Below are 24,486 nucleotides of genomic sequence, written 5' to 3'. Positions count from 1 at the left end.
AAGCAAGTTAAAAAGACATCCTTCAGAATGGGAGAATAAAATAGCAAACAAAGCAACTGACAAAGAATTAATATCAAAAATATACAAGCAGTTCAATACCAGAGAAGTAAACAATGCAATCAAAAAATGGGCCAAGGAGTTAAACAGACATTTCTCCAAAGAAGACATACAGATGGCTAACACACATGAAAAGATTCTCAACATCACTCTTTATCAGAGAAATGCAAATCAAAACCAAAATGAGGTATCATCTCATGCTAGTCAGAATGGCTGCTATCAAAAAGTCTACAAACAATAAATGCTGGATAGGGTGTGGAGAAAAGGGAACCCTCTTACATTGTTGGTGGGAATGCAAGCTAGTACAGTCACTATGGAGAACAGTGTGGAGATTCCTTAAAAAAAATGGAAATAGAACTGCCATATGATCCAGAAATCCCACTGCTGGGTGCACACACCCAGAGAACCGAATTGAAAGCGACATGTTTTCCCCAATGTTCATTGTAGCACTGTTTACAATAGCCTGGACATGGAAGAAACCTAAAGGTCCACTGGTAGACAAATGGATAAGAAAGCTGTGGTACATATACACAATGGAATATTACTCAGCTATTAAAAAGAACACATTTGAATCATTTCTAATGAGGTAGATGAAACTGGAGCCTATTATACAATGTGAAGTAAGTCAGAAAAACACCAATACAGTATATTAATGCATATATATGGAATTTAGAAAGATGGTAACAATGACCCTATATACGAGACAGCGAAAGAGACACAGATATAAAGAACAGACTTTTGGACTCTGTGGGAGAAGGTGAGGGTGGGATGATTTGAAAGAATAGCATTGAAACACGTATATTACCATTTGTAGAATAGATGAGCAGTCCAAGTTCGGTGCATGAAACAGGGAACTCAGATGCGGTGCACTGGGACAACCCAGAGGGATGGGGTGGGGAAGGAGATGGGAGTGGTGTTCGGGATGAGGGACACATGTACACCCGTGGCTGATTCATGTCAATGTATGGCAAAAACCACCACAATATTGTAAAGTAATTAGCCTCCAATTAAAATAAGTAACTTAATTTAAAAATATTCAATCTGGCTCTATTGGAAATTTCCAGAAAAATAAACATTGCTTTGCCAGTGTAAGAATAAAGCTCTCAACTTACCCTTTCAGTCCTAATTAATCATAAAATATGATGTAGATGATTTTGCAACCCCCCAATTAAATGCATGGGCATAATTCTGTCTCTGGCTTGATCATAATTCTGTCTTAGCAACTGAGTCTGAGTATCAATCTGTGCTTCTGTACTAAAGATCTGCAGGTTAAACAAGTAATAGAAATACAACATGCTCCTAGAGTTAACAAAGTCATATAACGTCCAGTCCTGCAAAAAGAATTTTGGGTATTACAATTCTATAGTCACTTTCCACAAACATCAACAAATTGATTATGACTTTAAAGATGTTGAAAACTCTGAACTTTTATTATTCATTTCACAGAGAAAATAATAGCTAAACAACAGGTTATAGATCCTAAGCTATCGTTAGAGGTGATTATCCAAATTTGTTGAACACTGTAAAAAAATGACATTTTCTCCTAAATTGGCTGTTGGAAATGAATGATTCATTTGTCTATATCCTTTTACCTGTTGCTCATTTTACTCTACAAAAGTCAACTTTCTAATAAGTATCATAAGCTATTTTAGTTGACTGTCCTCAGTTTGCTGTTACTAAGTCTGTTAAGCAAGCTCCCTGGCACAACTTTATTGTCAGCCCCAGGGAGTCAAATAGCAATGTCTTACTAACGAGTGAAAATAAGAAAACTCATAGCAGATGATTATCTCAGAATCCTTTATTAATGATAATTTAGTGAACCACTCCTATAATTTAATTAGAAATAATAACTGGACTATTAAATGTAGTCTACTCTAAACAGAATAATGATGCAACAACTAAGTAAAGTGTGAAATGGTAGTTTAATAATAACAACATGTATGTGTGTATATGTATATTTAATATTAGTAATGTAAATTGATTCAGCATATATTAATTCAGTGGCTACCCGTTGCCAGGAAAAAGTCTTAGCAATGCCAACCCACTATGAACAAAAGAGACAACACTTTCTGCTCTCATAGTCTTATATTTCAGTAGAAAATGGCACACATTAAAGTAATAAAATATATACATGTCAGCAGGGAAGGCAAAGAGTGTACATTGGTAGTCAGTGTTCTGTGATGGTTCTTTTTAAATAGGCTGAGCAGGGAAGGACTCACTGAGTATAGACATGAAGGAGATGAGGGAACAAGTCATTTGGTTATTTATAGAATAACATCTGGGCTTCCAAGGTGGCACTAGTGGTAAAGAACCTGCCTGCCAGTGCAGAAGATGTAATAACATTTAAAGCAGAGGAAAGTGCAAGAGTAAAAGCATCATGACTGGAGAATATCTGACATATTGGGAAACATTAGCAGGAAGGTCAGGGTGGCTGGAGCAGAATGAATAGAGGTAGCATATTAGGATAGTACTGATGGGTCAAATCACATAGGGTCTTACAGCTACTGTGACCATAATAATTAATTTTACCTGGGATTCTCCTGGTTTATTCCTGGTGTTCCAGTATCCAACCCAATTTAGTATTAGCATAAAAATTTGGTATTTTTAATTTAAGTATGATTATTAATGGGTACATTATATAATGAGTACATCATAATAAATGAGCAGTTTGAGATTTGTCTAATTTGTTCATCATGCTTCTACTGTTATCCTCTAACAGGATGCAAAATGTCTAATGAACAGAGTTCATGAACATACCTAATGAACAGAGTTTTCATTTTGACTTATAATTATTTCATCTAAAAAAGCAGAAAAAAAACTCTTTTCCCAACCCTTCCCACATAAAAGCAACAATTTCTTCTGAAATACAATATACAGAGAATTCAAAGATAAAATTCAATGTTCACTGGAAAACCTTGTTGGCCGACTGGTATACTTGTTATGCTAGTCCATTATGCTGTGGCCTGTGCCTCTCATCTTGTAAGATGCGAAGGGGAACAGATATGATAATCAGCATTGTCAGTGTAGAACTGAGAAATCATAGAATAGATGGACATGAAATATATGTAAAGAAGAGAAGTTGAACAGTCTGCTAAGTACGTTTAATGAGGTTTGAATACTCTTCCTAGGTGTCTTATTAAACAAACATGTCATATGTAAATATTGTGTTGAGCCTCTCCAATTAAAAAAAAATACTTTTATATAATGCATTTTTATTTTGCAATAAAACTTTTCAGCAAATATTTCTCAAAAAGGAAAATGCATACTAAATGAAAAATTAAGTTCTGAATTTCTGTGTTTTAAAAAGTATTGATGATGAATACATAATTTGTATGAAATATTTATCAATCTATCCCATTTGTGATGGGAACTCTAGTGATGTCACAGACCACATGGAAACCATGAACACAAATATGCTAAATAAGCATCAGTATCTATTTCAAATTAATAGTGAGCTCTCTGCTTGTAGGCAATCTTTTAAACTGCAGAAAATCCGTTTGCATTTCACTCTTTTAAATATGGGGCTTCCCACATGGTGCTCATGGTAAAGAACCCTCCTGCCAATTCAGGTAGACATAAGAGATGCAGGTTCGATCCCTGGGTAGGGAAGATGCCCTTGAGGAGGGCATGGCAACCCTCTCTAGTATTCATTCTCCCCTGGAGAATCCCATGGACAGAGGAGCCTGGCAGGCTGTAGTCGATAGGGTTGCACACAATCAGACACAACTGAAGCAACTTAGCATGTGTGCAAATTTTTAAATATGATTTTTTCATTTAGACATAGTGTGACTTTTAAATTAATGTACATTTTTTATTTCAAGCTTTCTTATATGTGTTATAAGTAAGAATATTTATTAAGTTTTTGGTTATACAAGTAAAAGAAAAACTTTTAAAACATAAAGTAATGCCATTTTTACATCAGAGTGATCAGAATGTTTTAAATAGAAAATTCGTTTTTTGCAATAAATATTTTAGTGCATTCAATTTTTGAACTCTTTTGGAAGTTTGTTTCGATGATGGAAAATACTGGACATCATTGATAATGTTATCATAGACTCAGTTAAAAAGTACAGCCCTGAAGATTCAATTATTTGTTTTTGTGGTGATAATTTAAATATACATCTGATAAACCACATCATTATGACAAAAATGTTTTTTACTAAAGTAAGAAACATATACAAAAAGATATATGCTTTGAATTGGTAGTGGCATGCACATAAATCATAATTGCTTTCAAAGACATTTTAACAGTCTTATGAATTACAATGAAAGCCTTAATTGTCAAGTTGTATGCATATGCACATGCTCACACACATTCACAAATTATTCAATCATTCTCTTACTGATTCTACAGACACTAAGGGACCTTTGGGGGAAAAAAAAGTAAGACTCAAATCTTAGGTCACTGAGGTAATGAAGTCTTTAAAATCTCTATGGATAACACTATACTGGCTCGACTTTTTCAGATTATGCCCTCCTTATCAATGTAGAACTGTAAAACTCAAGTTTAAGATAATCTGATATGGAGGCAATCAGCTTATAGAAATATACAATTTGATCTTATCGTTTCATTTTTTCATAAAATTATTGTTCAAAATTGTTCATATGAAAAGTCGATCAAGTAAAAAAATTAAGTATATCAAGCTAATTAATATAATTGTTTTTATTCTAGATTTTATGATATCTATGAGCTACCTTAAATTTTCAGTGTTCTGATTTATTTTAATAAATTTTACATGTATATTATATATTGCATTTATATATTTATATATAATCTATATACACCTAAATTTGTATACATTTTTGCATATTTTTTTGAAGAGGATTTTCGATTTTTCTAAACATCATATTCCAGAAAATCAGTATTCATCCTTAATCCTAATTTATCAATCAGAGGCCATCGGAAGTAAATTATTTCAGTTTATTTTCATTACTCCTGCCCTGATGAACACGTTGATATTCATACCCATCCTGACTTCCTTCCCTGTTCTCTCACTGAAGAAGCATCTCTCCTCCTACATAAGGTGTATTCAGCTTCTGTTCTGGGTGCCTGCCCCTCTTGCTTCTTTGATACTCTATTATCCACCTCATCTCATTGCTACATATTGAGCTATTCCTATACTACTGGCTTTGTGTCTCAAGTATGTAAGCTCTCAATATATGACTACTCTGCATAAAATAATATGGGTTAGTGTATGGAAGCATGTGTGATGATTAAAGTGTTATAATCACAGATTAAACAGGAATGGTTAGAGGAGAGAAGTTCAAGACCAAAGGGGAAAGCAGAATAACAATTCTTAGGTCATTGCAGAGTTGCAAAAATGTGAGCAACATGTAAATTTGAGGACACTCTCATTTTTAATTTGAAAATCTCTGTACAAATGTATAGCTACTTACCTTCCCAACTCTGTATGCATATATATAAACATATATATATATATATATATACATGCATACATACTTATATATACACACACACACCCAACCCTAATAATAATCATATATATATATATACATATGTGTGTATATATATATACACACATATACACCACATCTTCTTTATCCCTTCATCTGTCAATGGAAATTTAGGTTGCTTCCATTTCTTGGCTATTGTAAACAGTGCTGCAATGAACATAACATTGCACGTATGTTTTCAAGTTATAGTTTTCTTTGTATATATGCCCCAAAGTGGGATTGCTGGATCATACGGTAGCTCTGTTTTTAGTTTCTTAGGGAACCTATTCTCATTTCATGATTTTGATCATCAAGCTACATGGATTCCTTGTGAATATTTTCTTGCATCTCAGATCTATCTCCCCATGTAGACTTATTTGACTAACTAGTCTACAATTCCATGCTAATATCCCATTAGTTAAATTTAGCTCAGTCGCTCAGTCATGTCCGACTCTTTGCAACCCCATGGACTGCAGCACACCAGGCTTCCTTGTCCTTCACCAACTCCCAGAGCTTGCTCAAACTCATGTCAATCGAGTTGGTGATGCCATCGAATCATCTAATCCTCTGTCATCCCCTTCTCCTCTTGCCTTCATCTCAAATTTTACATTCTATACATTTTATTCTTTTCCAAACTTGCTCACTGACTATAACTTGATGAATGGAAAAAAAATGTTCACTTTCCTATGCATTTATTCTCCTCTCACTAATCTGCATTAAATGCATTAACTTTTTTCAGAAAGCATCCCGTAGTGATGTGAACTAGATATTTTCTTGTCTGCCTTCTCAATTAAGATACTTGATGGCAAGGACTCTACCTGCTTTTGAGTCTCTGGACTGAACCCAGTTTCTGGTACACAGTTGTTGTTAGTAAATGCATATTAAATAAAAGCAATGATGCAGGTCCTATATCATTCATACATTTTTTTTAGGTATATGGATTTTTGATTAAATGTAACCCTTTATATAGATATAATTATTCTTTTGTATTTGATATTAGTCAAAGTAAAATTTTATCTTTATAGATATCTAGATTATTTCCTAATTTAGAATAACTTCTTACCTCTGAAGTTCACTTGGTAGAATGATCTGATACATATGAAACAAAATTCATCCTAATTATTAAAAAAACTGGGATAACAATGGATTTGAGTGACCTTGCCAAACAGACCCAAACAAAGTAATTAATTTTACTGCTACATGGTAGGGGTTTAGACTGTTGTTTGCACTACAGATTATATCTCTGTGCTTTCCAATTGAAAGTATTAAGAATTAGCATGAGTTTTTCCCAAGTTAACTTTGAAAGATCAGGAAATATGTGTAATTTCTGGCTAAATTAAACCCCTTATCATATTTTTCAGTTCATTCTAAAATTGTTAGTTTTACCTGTGTGACTTACAAACTGAAGAATATTTTAATTACATTTCCTATATAATTATATGCCTTTCCAAATATATATTTTAATATATAAAAATGCATAGTTTATTTTTTTCAAATTGGCTGCAACAGCAGTAATAATATCAATGATATCATAAAGTATGTATAGACACAGTGTGGGTATCCTAAATCAAGGTGGAAGGTATTAAGAACTGGTTTTTTAGACCAAAGAGAAAATAGTTTCAAACCATAACAACATCACAGACCCAAAATTTTTGCCTGATTTTAGTGAGACAGTTGTGAAGCCATCTAATCTTATAAGTGTAAGAATAATATGTATCTGTGTATATGTAGGCATGAGGGCTTCCCTGATAGTTCAGTTGGTAAAGAATCCGCCTGCAATGCAGGAGACCCTTGTTCGATTCCTGGATTGGGAAGATATGCTGGAGAAGGGAGGTATGAATATGAATTGAGCTGAATAATAAGAGTTAAATATGCTTATTTCTGGCTCAAAATGTTTAAATCAAAATGTAGACCTTTTTAAAGGCAAACTCTTGAAGTAAACTATTTTAAACAAAGAGAAGGAAAAAATGAAAGTGAAAGCGAAAGTCCAGTCCATGGAATTCTCCAGGCCAGAATACTGGAGTGAGTAGCTTATCCCTTCTCCAGCAGATCTTCCCGACCCAGGAATCGAACCGGGGTCTCCTGCATTGCAGGTGGATTCATTGCCAACTGAGCTATCAGGGAAGCCCTTATTTTTGATCCTTAATACAAAGAAGTGAATATATACAATGAAATGAGCATTCACTCTGGATCATTATGCTAACAATATTTATCAGTCTCATATTGATTTCCTACAAGTATCAAAGAATATAATTTTGCAATATATAATGTACACTGTATACATTTTAATAACCATGTTTATTTTTATTTATATGCTCAATCTGATATATCAAAAAATTATATACAAATGGCAGTATCACTTATTTTCTATGAATAATAAAATGTGAAATTGGAATTAAAAGAAATTCCTACATGTCGTCCTTTAAAAAATCTGGTCATAAGACACTTTCCAAGATAATGGAATCAGTGCTGCAATTTTTCTGCTCTCTTAGCAAGTTTTTCTGGTATGCTTTTTAGATATTGTTATCAGGCATAAATGAAAACTTCCTAATTTTTCTATACTTGTTTTATCCTAATAGTTACTTAAAATGGAAAGAACACTTGTGAATCTTATATGAAATACTTTTACTTGCTTTTAGTGGCATTAACCATCTTGATCTTACTACTCACTTTTTTTTTTTAAGTGTGAAGGCATTAGACACAGAGTTACTTAACCCACACATTACATAGGATCTTGCTCGAGTTTAGCTATCAGGGATAAATAAAAAATACTCTAGGAGAGTCGGTGCTATAATGATGAACACTGAAAACTCAAGAATAATTGATTTGCTTTAAAAAGTGTTCCAATTTTTTTTTAATTTCCATTAAATGGCAAAAAAAAATAAATTCAGGACCCATACATGATTATTTCATTGCAAAATGCAAAAAAAGGAACCCTTCAAGTGAAATGTTTACCTTCACAGGTAAAACATATAGTCTACAGTACCAAAGGGACCACAAAGGGGAATCTTTTCAAACACTCCTCATTCTCTCATCCTCCACATCCTTAGTATGACTTAAGAAGTATGAGCCTCACATCTGCTGGTTTTTGCAGCTTAATGAATGAAAAGTGAATTGTCACACCAAGTCTCGCATTTTGACTCTGCCAAGTCTCTTGCTTTGTTCTCAGTCAGAGCTGTTTTCCTATGCACCTTCTGTCCCCATTGCCATAAGTAGGTCTCCCAGTAGCTTCTGCTGGGAGATAGGACTTTCATCCCTGTCCAGCTTTGCTCCTAGAAAAGGCAATTTTGTCAGAACATGATGAGTGAAGATGGTGGTAAAATGGAGGAGGGGCAATCTGATTTATAAAATATATTTACTACTTTTCATAAAGAGAAAATTCCTAAATTAATAATATTTCTGGATTGTTGTTGCTGTTCAGTGCTCAGTAGTGTCTGACTCTTCATGACCTGGTGGACTCCAGTGCACCAGGCTTCCTGGTCCTTCACGGTCTCCTGGAATTTGCTGAAACTCATGTCTATTGAATCAGTGATGCCATCCAACCATCTCATCCTATGTTGCCCCCTGTTCCACCTGCCATCTATCTTCCCCATCATCAGGGTCTTTTCCAGTGGATTGACTCTTCACATCAGATGACCAAAGTTTTGGAGTTTCATCTTTAGCATCAGTCCTACCAATGACTATTAAGGGTTGATTTCCTTTGGACTGATTGGTTTGATCTCATTGATGTGCAAGAGACTCTCAAGAGTCTTCTCTAATACCATAGTTTGAAAGCATCAGTTCTCCAGTGCCCAGCCTTCTTTATGGCCCAACTCTCATATCCATACATGACTACTGGAAAAGCCAAGCTTTGACTATATGGACCTTTGTCAGCAAAGTAATGTCTTTGCTTTTTAATATGCTGTCTAGGTTTATCATAGTTCTTCCAAGGATCAAGTGTCTTTTAATTTTATGGATGCAGTCACCATCTGCAGTGATTTGGGAGTCCAAGAAAATAAAGTCTGTTACTGTTTCCATTGTTTCCCCATCTATTTGCCATGAAGTGATGGGACCAGATGCCTTGATCTTAGGTTTCTGAATGTTGAGATTTAAGCCAGCTTTTTTACTCTCCTCTTTTCCTTTCATCAAGAGGATCTTTAGTTCCTCTTTGCTTTCTGCCATTAAGAACGTGCTATCTGCATATCTGAGGTTATTGATATTTCTCCCTGCAATCTTGATTCCACCTTGAGCTTCATCTAGCCCAGCATTTCACAAGATGCACTCTACATAGAAGTTAAATAAGCAGGATGACAGTATACAGCCTTGACGTACTCCTTTCCCAATTTTGAACCAGTCCATTATTCCATGTCCAGTTCTAACTGTTGCTTCTTGACCTGCATATAAGTTTCTCAGGATGTAGGTAAGGTGGTCTGGTATTCCCATCTCTTTAAGAATTTTCCACAGTTTGTTGTGATCTACACAGTCAAAGGCTTTTGTGTGGTCCATGAAACAGAAATACATGTTTTTCTGAAATTCCCTTCCTTTTTCTATGATCCAGTAGATGTTGGCAATTTGATCTCTGGTTCCTCTGCCTATTCTAAATGCAACTTGTACATTTGGAAGTTCTCGGTTCACATACTGTCGAGGCCCAGATTGAAGGATTTTGAGCATTACCTTGTTAGCATGTGAAATAAGTGCAACTGTGTAGTAGTTTGATGTTCTTTGGTATTGACATTCTTTGGGAGTCGAATGAAAACTGACCTTTTCCAGTTGTGACCACTGCTGAGTTTTCCAGAGTTGCTGCATATTGAGTGAAGCAGTTTAACAGCATCATGTTTTAGGATTTTAAATAGCTCAACTGGAATGGGACCTTCACTAGCTTTGTTCTTAGTAATACTTCCTCAGGCCCACTTCACTTCACCTGCTAGGATGTCTGATTCTAGGTGACTGACCACACCATCCTGGTTATCTGCGTCATTAAGACCTTTTTTGTACAATTCTCCTGTATATTCTTGCCACCTCTTCTTAATCTCTTTTGCTTCTGTTGGTCCATACTCTTTTTATCCTTTATCAAGCCCATTTTGCATGAAATATTCTCTTGGTGTCTGTAATTTTCTTGAAGAGATCTCCAGTCTTTCGCATTCTATTGTTTTCCTCTATTTCTCCTCACTGTCCACTTGAGAAGGCTTTCTTATCTCTCCTTGCTATTCTTTGGAACTCTGCATTCAGATGGACATACTGTTCCTTTTCTCCTTTGCCTTTCTCTTTTCTTTTCTCAGCTAATTGTAAGGTCTCCTCAGACAACCATTTTGCCTTTTTACATTTCTTTTTGGAGCATGATTTGATCACCACCTCCAGTACCATGTTACAAACCTCCATCCCTAGTTTTTCAGGCACACTTTAAGATCTAATCCCTTGAATCTGTTTGTCACTTCCACTGTATAATCATAAGGGATTTGATTTAGGTCATACCTGAATGGGCTAGTGGTTTTCCCTACTTTCTTCAAATTTATCCGAATTTTGAAATAAAGAGTTCATGATCTGAACCACAGTCAGCTCCTGGTCTTGTTTTTGCTGACTGTATAGAGCTTCTCCATCTTAGGCTGCAAAGAAGATAGTCAATCTGATATTGGCATTGACCATCTGGTGATGTCCATGTGTAGAGTCATACCTTGTGTTGGAAGAGAGTTATTTGTTACGAGCAGTTCATTCTCTTGGCAAAATTCTGTTATCCTTTGCCCTACTTCATTTTCTACTCCAAAGCCAAACTTGCCTCTTACTCCAGGTATGTCTTGACTTCCTACTTTTGCATTCCAGTCCCCTATAATGAAACAGACATCTTTTTTGGGTGTTAGTTCTAGAAGGTCTTGTAGGTCTTCACAGAACCATTCAACTTCAGCTTCTTTGGCATTAGTGTTTGGGACATAGACTTGAATTACTGTGATATTGAACGGTTTGTCTTGGAAATGAACTGAGATCATTCTTTTGTTTTTGAGACTGCACCCAAGTACTGCATTTTGTACTCTTTTGTTGACTATGACGGCTACTTCATTTCTTCTAAGATTTGCCCGAAGTAGTAGATATAATGGTCATCTGAATTAAATTCACGCATTCCCGTCCATTTTAGTTCACTGATTTCTAAAATGTTGATGTTCACTCTTGCCATCTCCTGTCTGACCCCTTTCAAAAGTTTACCTTGCTTTCAGGGACCTAACATTCCAGGTTTCTATGCAATATTGTTCTTTACAGCATCAGACTTTACCTTCACCACCAGACGCATCCACAACTGGGTGTCATTCCCACTTTGGCTCAGCCTCTTCATTCCTTCTGGAATTATTTCTCTGCTCTTCTCCAGTAGCATCTTGTACATCTGCCAAGCTGGAGGGCTCGTCTTTCAGTGTCCTATCTTTTTGCCTTTTCATGCTGTTCATGGGGCTCTCAAGGCAAAAATGCTAAGTGGTTTGCCACTCCATTCTCCAGTGCACCATGTTTTATCAGAACTCTCCAGATGACCTGTCTGTCTTGGGTGTCTCTATAGAGCATGGCTTATAATACAATGAAATTTATATACATCCTTTGTTTATTCCACAAAACAGGCAAATAAAGCAGGGGGTATTAATTCCATTTTAAAGATACAAAACTGAAGCTCACCTAAGGCTACTTATTCAAGGCCCTGGAGAAGGGAATTAAACCCACTCGAGTATTCTTTTCCTGGAGAATCCCATGGACAGAGGAGACTGGCAGGCCAATGTCCTTGGGATCACAAAGAGTCAGATATGACTGAGAGACTAACACACATATGGTATTCAAGAAATGAATGAAATAAGTAACGAATTAATCTCTAGGGAAAACTGCATGGATGGAGTGGAATAAGAAGTTAAGATAGACAGGTCAGTTTTCCAATCCATTTAGCAATCAGTTTACAGAGAGTAAGCTGATCTGACGGTCACACGTGGTTTATGTTTGGGGGTAGGATGTTGCAGAAGAACCAAAGATGACTATTTTAAAAGAAAACAAGAATGAATAACAGATGAAACATCATCTGGAATAGAAGAGCAATGGTGAGTCATATGGGTGATTAGGCTTTTACTTGAAACAGTTATGGTAAACATTTCAGATACTGGCATATTTGAAAAGTTTTTATAGACTTTACTGACAAGGTCTTTGAAAACGTAGGAGGCAGACAAATTAATACAGAAATATAGTTGGTATAAGCTAATTTAGGAAGAATTAGAAAATATTACCTCTTTCAATAATTATTAAAGGAATTATAATATTTAATACCTCTTAATTAAGAAATATCAAAGACTCACCAGAAATTGGATAGTTGATTTGCAAGTGCTAACATTTTAATATACAGATACTCCAAAATTAGGGCATATTCTGCAAGGGGTTTTATGAGATGAAATAATTTGATAAAAAATTAGATGTGGTATGAAGAATAATATATTAAATCTGTTGTGTCCATGAATATACATGAAAAGTTGAAATAAAATGTTAGCAAACCAAACCCAGTTCTCTATAAAAATGTTAATAAATAGTGTCAATTTGAGCACATGAAAGTATAGTAAGAATGGTTTAGTGATGCATAAATATGTAAATGTATAATCCCATGTTACCAATTAAGTGAATCATATCAGTATTTCACAAGGTACATAGAATATTAACATTGAATTACAAGAAAAATTCCTTCTATATAAAAGAATTGAAGAAAATTTTATTAACCTTATCTAAGATGTCACTCAAAAAAGAAAAGAAGAAGAGAATGCCTACAACAGACATCATCCTAAGTGGGGAAATTCTGAAAGTATTCCATTTAAGTTCAGGGACAAGATATGTATATTCTGTATGAATGCTCTAATTCATCAAACTATTGACGCCATCCATGGCCAGCACAATAAGACAGGGAGAGAAATAACAATTATAAGGACTGAAGATCAGTAATGTTACCATTGTCATTAGCACATGATACAGTTGTTTATATAAAAATCCAAATAAGTCTACAAATAAAATATAGGCAATAGAAAAAATGAAGAATAATGTGGCTATTTATAAGATCAGTAAAGTCAAATGTATTTTACATGCCAGCAAAAAAACCATTAATAAACAATTTAAAAGTTTAAGATACTAACACAAACTACAAACCAACCAAGAATAAATGTAACAAAGACTTGCAAGCAAAAAATTTTAAAAATTTAAGGATGTTAAAGAGTAAATTGAAACATCCTAGATCCATGGATAAGGAAATAAATAACATCATACATAGGATTCATGTAACTCCAGTTTTTAAACAATAATGATTTTTTGTGTCTTTATTGTTACTTTTATGGAATATGAGAAATTAAATTCAATATGTATATAGAAAAGCAAAAAAGAAGTAATAGCTAAAATTTTTCATGCTTAATGATATATATACTAACTATAAAGCTGTATTATAATAGTGTGGTACTGGTGCAGAGATGGACACATTCATGAATAAAATAGAATAGAGTCTAAAAGAAAAATACCCACATGTGGAAATTTGATTTATGATGGATCTGCGTGATAGAAAGTTGAGTTATCCAAAACATGAAAAGGTGGATTTATAGATGGAAACTGTCACACAAAAGCTTAAAGGAAGGAAGAAAGGAAGTGAGAAAGGGAGAAATAGAGAAAGAGAAAGAGGGAGGGTGGAGGAAGAAGAAAGGAACTGAAGAAGGGAAAAGAAAGGGGTCCCTTTTTGACACAACCAGTGTAGAATACTGTGAATATTTTATGTATAATATATATTCTCGTCTATACTAATATTTCATACCATCCTGTCTCACATCACCACAGACAATTTCTCTGTCAAAAATAAAACTGAAATTTTAAGAGAGTAAATGTGTTCTCTTCTGACCACTGAGGAAACAACTATTTTGTTACACAAAACAAGCTAAAGTGCTAGCCATTTATCAAAAGATGGATAAACTTCAGTACATTAGAAGTAAAATCTTGTTTGTTAAAGTACACATTTAGGAAAGTAAAAGAAGAAACTTTCATCCTGTACGAAGTATTTGCAAAAAACCACAAACTAAACAAACAAACAAAAATCCTCACAAGGATTAAAATTAAGAAAAAGTAAAGAATTTTTACAAATCAGCAACAAATAAGGAGTAAAGATGGGGAAGACATTGCACATATGAGAAAACACATGAAATTAAAAAAAAAAAAGTGACATTACAAGTATTAGAGCAGATGGGCTCAGCACACTTTTTCTCATATTCCTGGTAAGTACATGCATTGCTATAACTACTATAGGATACCAATTGGTAATATCTTGTCAAATTGCAAGAGTGATCACCATCCATGTGCATTAGAAAGTATTTCCAAAGATGGATTTTTATAAGAATATAAAATATTCCAAATATACAATGGCATGGATTTTAAAAAGCATAATCAAAGAAATGGTATTGAACACAGCAGTAGGTATAAAATAACTTCAACTACTCATGGATGGAAATTCAGCTACTACATGGAGGAATCTTAATAACAATGCTGTGAAGAAAAAGCAAAATATAAACAATGTGTTGTTTATGGCATGTACATTATAACCTGAAATTCAGAATAATGCCCACCTTTGTTAACAATGGAGGAGGCTCCTATGGGGAAGGAACACAGAAGGATATGTAAGTTATTAGAAATGATCTACTCTCTGGGGTGGACAACTGGTACATTGTATTGCTTATATAATCTAAGCAAACTAACCCAGTGATAACCTGGAAGAAAATTTTGCAACGTGTCTAACAAAAGGTAAATGTCCACAATACAATACACAACGAAATACAGGACAATTTTGTGTTCTATGCATCTGTGCTTCCTGTTACTAGATAGGGGTGGTTCAGTTGATTTGTTTACATTACTATTGTATTTACACATTTTGTATTACATTAACCAAAATTTTAATGATGCTAATTTGAATGAAAATATTACTAATAATGTCTAGTGTTTATAAGAATAAATACAACTCATGGGAAAGAGATACAGTGCTTTGATGGTGCAGTTTACAAAGGAGGTCACAGGTCTGTGAGCCTACAAAAATATGTTCAATCAAGTAGTAAACAGGGGAATGTGATTTTATGATAATCCACCAGGGTATTTTTTTTTTTTTACCTATTGAAGAAATATCATAAAGTTGTTTATAAGTAGTGTTTTGGAGTTTCAAGGAAATGGACACATACATGTTCTGTAGTGGAAACCATCCAGAGGGTAATGTGTTGTTGTAATGGAATATTTCCCTTCTAGAAGATTAGCTTTCAAAACTGATACACTTGTTCAAATAAATGTATTCAAACAATATTAACTACAATACCTGTTATTTTGTGGCAGCGAAACACTAAAAATACTTTAAAAGTACAGGAAATGACAGTATTTTTAATCATAGAATGTTATATTTTGTCAGTCGCTCTGTCGTGTCGGACTCTTTGTGACCCCCGTGGACTGTAACCTGCCAGGCTCCTCTGTCCATGGAATTCTCTAGGCAAGAGTACTGGAGTTGGGTTGCCATTTCCTTCTCCAGGGACCTTCCCTACACAGAGATTGAACCTGTGTCTCCTGCACTGCAGGGAGATTCTTTACTATCCGAGCCACCAGGGAAGCCCCAGCGTGATAAAATTGACGTGTACGTTTATATATGTAATCTTAAAATTTTCTTAGATGACTGCATACAGTCTTCCCTTGATATCCACAGGTGATTGGTTCCAGGACTCTTCAGATACCAAAATCCACAGGAGCTTTAAGTCCCTTATATAAACTGGCATTTGTTGGCATACACTTAAATGAACTTTAGGCTACTTATAATACCTAATAAAATGGAAATGCTATGTATATAGTTGTAAAATACAATATACATGCTTTGTAATAAGTTGTGGTTCACCAAATTCAAGTTTCACTTTTTGAAACTTTCTGGATTTTCTTTCTAAAGATTTTCAATTCCTAGTTGGTTGAATCCACAGATGCAGAACCTGCAGACAGGAAGAACCAGTTGTATTATATTGTTACCACCAGGGCTAGAAAAGTGAAGAGACACATTTCCAGATATTCTGTCCTGTTCCAATTTTTTTTTTTCCCCAAGAAAATAGGCATGTATGATTGTATAACTAGATGCATTATTTGTCTTTGTGGTTCTCCCCAAGGTAGGGTGCATTAATAAGCATGCTTCATGCAGTAGCAGCAGAAGTGGTGAGCATTTACCACAATCAACCCAGACATTTTTGTGTGTTCCTGGGTGGTAAACACTGCCTAGGAAGTCAAAAGAGTGGAGGAAGCCTGGCTTCTATTCGCAGATTCAAAGTCAGAAGGAAACACTGAAAACAGCTGACTAAAACCTCAGATGCAGCCTGATCAATTTCTCCCAGTAAAGGAGAAGGCAGAAAACTCTCAAAGACATTTTTTACTGAGCTAATAGTCACATTTATATAATTGTTCAAGAGAGAATTGTTGGTCAATAAAAATCAGTAAATAAAACAAAATTGTATACATATGTCTAGGTAATCTGTATAGTCTAGGTAAACTGCATATCACATATGGGATTGTACTTTAATGAAAATTATTATAATTTATTCATTTTATTTTTTTACTTTAGAGTTGTTAAAAGAAAAATATATTTATTATGGAATATAGAATTTATAATGATAACATTTAAATTAGGACATGTTGATACTTCTATTTTAGAACTTCATTGTAGATAAGGGTTTACAAAACCCTTTGTAAACCCATTGTAGTTTAGGTTTACAAAACCTAAATCTTTCATTAGATGAAATGCTAAATATACAAAAATAAAAATGTCCTAATTTTGAAATATCAATCATGTGCTGTAACATGCTTATTTTTCAGGTTAAACTTTTTCCGTGATGTTCCTGATTTCCGAGTGTTAGCCTGCGGTGGAGATGGAACTGTAGGGTGGATTTTGGACTGCATAGGTAAAGACGACACGTATTAAATGTGGCTTGGGTGAGAGTGGAAACCTTAAATTCTGTGTATTTCATTTGTTTATTTAACACATCCATATCTTTATTAAATAAAATACACAGTGATACAATTAGAAATCTGGAATGTTGCTGGCTTAATTTATTCTGTATTTCAGATTTTTAACAGTGAAAATAATTTACAAATAACTAGACATGCTTGTGTTCTCATTCATTTTTTTCATGGAATTTAATAAACCTACTTCCTTGGTGGGTCAGCTGGTAAAGAATCCACTTGTAATGCAGGAGACCTGGGTTCGATCCCTAAGTTGGGAAGATCCCCTGGAGAAGGGAACAGCTTCCCACTCCAGTATTCTGGTCTGGAGAATTCCATGGACTGATAGTCCATGGGGTTGCAAAGAGCTGGACACAACTGAGCGATTTTCACAGATACTTCCAGATCTGTACTGACAAATTCTTTGTTAAAAATAGATCCTTTCATAAAAAGGAAAGACTTGATTCAAAAGAAGTTTTATTATCTATATGTCTTGAAGCTAAGTTTTATTCAGTCAATGCAGTTGAGAATATTCGACCTTTTCATACCTCAAAAATATTCAGATTACAACTGAATACATATTGTCAACACCCTTTTGGTAAGCACCTAACAATTTTAACCTACTAAACTTTTTTTTAATTTTGAAAAAGAAAAGTGAAAATTGTATTCTTTGGCCCTCCAATAAACAATGTCAGTAGTACTGATATTTTAAGTACAAAACCAGAGTTCAAGAACTGCCAAAATTAAGGAGTCCCTTGAACAGTGTCTGAGGATTTGTAAGAATTTTAGTGAAGACGGTAGGAATGATTGGTTTTCAGTAGCCCCTAAAATCTAAGCCTTTGGTAGTATTCTGTGGCACATCCCTACATAATTACCCACATATGCTTACTCTGAGGGGCTGAGAAGGGAGAAAAATAAAGTAATATAAGTTTGTGAGATGTCTTCAGTGGCTCAAACAAAAGCATGTGGAATTTCGGCGATATGATCTTTTCTGAACCCAAACACTATGTTATATAAACTTGAATCTCAAACAAAACCTGGTAATGTCTTCTGTTGTTGACTCTGACACAGAGCAGCACAACCATTGTTAGCATTTCACTAACTTTTAGAATTCCACTGTTTTCAAACTATATTTTTCTTAAAGTATACCTAGACTCAATGTTGCCAAAGGACTTTTCTAAAGAACCTACTTTTCCACTTTAGTGATATCCTTGTGTTGCATATACCTGCACCCTTGAGAATTTCAACAGCGTGCTAAAATTTTTAACTAAAGTAACATATTTAAAAATCTTTCCTCACATGTAAGTCTTAAAAATCCCTGTCACTCTGTGAATTATGGTATTTACTTCCTTTATAAATTGCTACAAATACATGTAAGTTAATCATAATTTATAATTGTATATATCTATAAAATGTGACTTTTTCTAAGTACCGTGTAGAACGTCTTCCATGCCAAGCTGTGTTTTGTTTTGTTTTTTTTTCAAATGTTGTTCAGTCAGTGATCAATTTTTTTTCTTTCAATTTTTCAATTATACAGAAAAGGCTAATGTAGTCAAGCATCCTCCAGTGGCTATTCTGCCTCTCGGGACCGGCAATGATCTAGCAAGATGCCTGCGATGGGGAGGAGGTAAATATATATGAAAAACCACCAACAACAAAAAGTCTTAAAAAACAGTAATATAGTGGAGAGCACCCTCTTTCAAAAAACTAAATTTAGCATTTCTTCACTGCATGACAGCTTTCATGTGCTTTTAGCAAATGTAATGCTGTGAGATACGTAATATAATTTTGAACAACAGTCTGGGGTAGACAAACAGGGTGGACCAAGAGTTATGTGATTGCTAATTATACACTAGATGGGAGGGCAAGCATCTAACTTTCTCTCTCTGGTTTTTGGGTTTCCAACTTAAGAAATGAGGTAAGCATGGGTTAAATTTAAAATAATGTCCATATTTTTAATCTCTGACTTGTGTGAAAGAATAACAAACAAAGGAAAAATGTTGAAAGGTGAAAGAACAACTTGTCCAGGAATGAGTACAAGATGAAACTAATTTTCTGAGACTCACTTGGCACTGCATGGTATGTTCTGCACTTGGAATAGACAGTTAAGAATAGAAAGAACAGAAGATCTGCTTTATACAGGGCCTTAAATTCTAGTGGAATATGAAGTCATATGTAAATTGTGAGACTTCTTACTGACAAGCAAGATAATAATCAGCATAATGAATGACCTTACCTAGGAACTGACAAGGTAAAATAGGGAGAACTTGAGGGGTGGTGGTTGTTTAGTCGCTAAGTCGTGTCCCACTCTTGCGACCCCATGGACTGTAGCTCACCAGGTTTCTCTGTCCATAGGATTCCCAGGCAAGAATATTGGAGTGGCTTGCCATTTCCTTTTCCAGGGGATCTTCTCAACCCAGGAATCGAACCCAGGTCTCCTGCACTGTAGGCAGATTCTTTATGGTCTGAGCCAAGAGAGAAGCCCCAAATAAGTTCAGTCACTCAGTCGTGTCCGACTCTCTGTGACCCCATGGACTACAGCACAGCCAGGCTTTCCTGTCCATCACCAACTCCTGGAGCCTACTCAGACTCATGTCCATCGCATTGGTGATGCCATCCACCCATCTCATATTCTGTTGTTCCTTTCTCCTCCCGCCTTATTTCCCAGCGTCTGGGTCTTTCCCAATGAGTCAGTTCTTTGCATCAGGTGGCCAAAGTATTGGCGCTTCAGCTTCAAAATCAGTCCTTTCAATGAATATTCAGGACTGATTTCCTTTAGGATTGACTGGTTTGATCTCCTTGCAGTCCAAGGGACTCTCTAGAGTCTTCTCCAACACCACAGTTCAAAAGCATCAATTCTTTGGCGCTCAGCTTTTTTTATAGTCCAACTCTCACATCCATACATGACTAATAGAAAAATCATAGCTTTGACTAGATGGGCCTTTGTTGGCAAAGTAATGTCTCTGCTTTTTAATATGCTGTCTATGTTGGTCATGGCTTTTCTTCCAAGAAGTAAGTGTCTTTTAATTTCACGGCTGCAGTCACCATCTGCAGTGATTTTGGAGCCCAAAAAAATAAAGTCTCTCTCTGTTTCCATTGTTTCCCCATCTATTTGCCATGAAGTGATGGGACTGGATGCCATGATCTTAGTTTCCTGAATGATGAGTTTTAAGCCAACTTTTTCACTCTCCTCTTTCACTTTCATCAAGAGGCTCTTTAGTTCTTCTTTGCTTTCTGCCATCAGGGTGGTGTCTTCTGTGTATCTAAGGTTATTGCTATTTCTCCCAAAAATCTTGATTCCAGTTTGTGCTTTATCTAGCCCTGCATTTTGCATGATTTACTCTGCATATAAGTTCAGTAAGCAGGGTGACAATATATAGATTTGACGTACTTCTTTCCTGATTTGGAACCAGTCTGTTGTTCCATGTCAAACCCAGGTTTCCTGCATTGCAGGCAGATTCTTTACCATCTGAGCTAAGAGAAAAGCCCCAAATAGGGAGTACTCTAATAGGTGAATAATGACAGAGCCATATAGTATTGAAGGTGGACTTGACAGGCAGAAGAAACATCAGGCTTAAAGCCCTAGAGATAGGAAGTCACTTGACAAACTGAAGGAACTCAAAAATGGAATATTGTAGATGGAGCAGATGAGAAAATGGAGACTATTTCGAGATGAGAGCTTAAAACAATTTGAAATATCATTAACAGGCTAACCTTACCTGAAGATATCAAAGAAAAGAAAACCATATTTGCTAAAGAAGCAAGAACTGAATCCTAAATATTTTTAGCATCTAAACCCAGTGAAGTTTGAAAAGTGTCTACTAAGACAGTGTAAATCAGAAACCCTTGGGGAGCTTGTTAAAGATACAGTGGACTGACCTCACCTCATATATGTTGTATTGGAATCTCTAGGGATGAAACTGCACAGGTGATTTCCTTTTTAAGCAAACTCCCTAAGTAATTTGATTCACAGAAAAATTTCTGAACAATTGCTTCATTTGTACCTGGATAACTTATGGACTTAACGATGTGTATATGTATTTGTGTATATGACAGAATTTGAAACCAAGTTAAAAACATGGTATATGATATATTTGTGATTTTCATTAAGGATATAACAATAAAACAATATTATAAAATGATGGGTTAAATTATATAGAATCTAAAGATAGATAGATAGAAAGAATGAACCATTGCTTATGAGATGCTCATATATTCCAGTGTTAATATTTGTATATTGATTAAAAAGAAGATACTCGTTCATGTGGCTTCTTATATATTCTCCTCAAAAGTATTTTTGGTATTTGAAAATTAATAACTTTATTTGGTTCCAAACTGGCAAATGACTTAAATCTCAAAATTGAGTATAGAAGTTCCAGAGTATCCTCTAATTATTTCCTTATAAAACAGTTTTAAAGATATTATTGTCAGTGGACAGAGACAGGTGGATTATAGTATTTGTTAGAGTGTATATTGATGATGAACTCTTTGTGAGTATCTAGTATATGTTGGCAGTGTTCAAGGTGCTAAATAGTGAATGAGAAATAAAGGGCTTTTACTTTTTGAGAATTATATTTTCATTGAGTATCCAGACAATAGATCAGTGAATAATGAAATATATACTTACAAAATAAGGTCAAGATTTTAAAAGAATCAGAATATATTTTTAGAGAATAATAGAGGGAAACTCCCTTGGAGGAAGGCATGGCAACTCACTTCAGTATTCCTGCTTGGAGAATGCCATGGACAGAAGAGCCTGGTGGGCTACAGTCCATAGGGTTGCAAAGAGTCGGACATGACTGAGGCGATTTAGCACAGCAAGGCAGAGGGAAACTATTCAGCTATATAGTCAAGGAGATGTCCTTTAGGAAGTAACATGTAAGCTGGGTTTAGAATACGCAGAAAAAGAAAGAGCGCTCTGTATTGAAAGGAATGAAGGAAGAGTGATGATGTAACTCTAAGAGGTTGTGGGGTGATGGGAGGTATGGCCTCAGGAGAGGGTTGGGAATAGTATGATGTTGGAGAGAGAAGTAGGAGCAGGTTATGTAGGTCTTAGTGGTCATGGTAAACAAATTTATGTTATTGAAGCACACAGCAAAACTTTGGAAGAGTTTCAAAAGCGGAGTGACACAATGACATTTACGTTTTCAAAATAAGTTCATTTGGGGACATAAAAAATGCTAAGAAAATGTGGAGATGTGAGGAAGCATAGTTTCAGAGACCAGAACTTGGATTACCATTGAAATTAGAGGATGAAAAGACCAGGCTAGGGCAGTGGTCATGCTAGTAAAACAAGTGGACGCACTGACATTTTCAGGGATAGGCTGATGCAGCTTGCCCGTGGATTGGGTGGGGGCTTTGGTGAAAGTGGGGTGTTAAGGGGGCACTGCAGGATGCTCAAGATGAACAGTTAGGACAATGGGAGTGCCATTTGATAGAGTTTACTAATAAAGACACACACTCTGAAGTGGTGTGAATTATTTCTCGTCAGGTGTCTGACTTTGAGCAAGTTGCTTAAAACTGTGTGCTTCAGATTCATCAGAACTTGAAGAAAACAGCTGGAGGTGGCACTAGTGGTAAAGAATCAGTGCTGGAGGCAGAAGAGACACGGGTTTGACCCCTGAGTCGGGAGGATCTCCTGGAGAAGGGTATGACAACTCATTCTGCTATTCTTGCCTGGAGAATCCCATGGACAGAGGAGCCTGGTGGGCTATGGTCCATAGGTTCTCCAAGAGTCAGGCATGACTGAGCGACTAACACTTTACACTAAGAACCCTACCTTGCGGGTTCTTATACCCCAGATACTAAGTTATATCTGCCCAGTGTCTGAGGCCTTCCTGTAACTATACTAATTATCACCATGCTTAACATTTGGGAAAGAAGTTACTTTATTCGACTAGTAATCATTTGGTTCACTTAATTTCACTGGAATCTATTGACTGGAAGTTTAATTTTTATGAGTGTATTTGCAAATTCTGGAAAATATAACATGTACAAATGTAGAACTTCTAAGGGCATTTGAAAAAATACTTTATTTTCATCTCCTTTGCAGTTTTTCTGGCAATAATCAATCCCTCAAACAAAATTCTGGAAACTATTGCAAGAAAAAATGCTGTGAAGAGTCAGGGAGTAAGAGCAGAGTTTTAGATGGAACACACTCTTACAAATATTTTCTTCATATGACTCTAAATTTGTAAAAATGACTTTTTAGATACTGCTTTTCTTCATGTGATCTTAAATTTGTAAAAATGACTTTTTAGATAGATTCAGTTATTATGATATCATATCATTAAATGGAAGATAAGTACTAATTATGTTTTCATTTGATTTCTTAGCCTAGAGTGATTATAGGCTTTAAATCAAAATAATAGAAGCAAAGTAGCATCATTCTTTTCTAGAGCAAGCTTTTGTTTGCTTATTAGTAAGTTTATCTTTTTTAAAAAAATATAATCTTACTGAGTTCAGGAATGCTATTTATAGTTATGAATCATTATTTAACAAGCTCGAGCACAGATAAATACAAACAAGTAGGGCATAGATATCTGTTAAATGGAGAACAACAATTTGGAATTCTTCACCTTTGTGAATTAATACTGAACTTCACGTATGATTCTCAAAATAGATATATTGCCTCTCTCTTTCTGTTTTTACTTGGCTAGAAGACTGATTGCTACCAGCCTTTTTCATGTGTATGTTAGTTGCTCAGTCATGTCAAACTCTTTGCAACCCAGTTTACTGTAGCCTGCCAGGCTTCTCTGTCCATGTAATTCTCCAGGCAAGAATACTAGGGTGTGTTGCTATTTCCTTATCCAAGGTATCTTCCAGACCCAGGGATCAAACCGAGGTCTCCTGCATTGCAGGCAGATTCTTTAACATCTGATCCACCAGCGAAGCACAGCCTTTTTCATACTTAACCCATAAAAACTTTGAGAACATGTCCAGTGCTAAACAATTTAAGCTGATTGACCCTACTTAATCTCACTTTATTAATACTTTCATTAAATTAAATTCTGTTGT

At 35.3% G+C, this 24,486-nt stretch overlaps 1 protein-coding gene across 4 annotated transcripts in view; it reads left to right on the top strand.

Moving 5' to 3' along the window:
- The window catches only part of DGKB (diacylglycerol kinase beta), an 809,350-nt gene that overhangs the window by 314,912 nt on the left and 469,952 nt on the right, over positions 1-24,486 (top strand). For all 4 annotated transcript variants that reach the window (XM_043872850.1, XM_043872849.1, XM_043872848.1 and 1 more), the window contains 2 exons: positions 17,344-17,429; positions 19,007-19,096. In XM_043872850.1, the coding sequence (XP_043728785.1) occupies positions 17,344-17,429; positions 19,007-19,096 (176 nt within the window). The remainder of the gene's footprint in view (positions 1-17,343; positions 17,430-19,006; positions 19,097-24,486) is intronic.

Source organism: Cervus elaphus, chromosome 18 (genome assembly GCF_910594005.1).
Source record: "Cervus elaphus chromosome 18, mCerEla1.1, whole genome shotgun sequence".
Lineage (NCBI taxonomy): Eukaryota > Metazoa > Chordata > Mammalia > Artiodactyla > Cervidae > Cervus > Cervus elaphus.
This window is presented reverse-complemented; position numbering and strand designations above follow the sequence as displayed.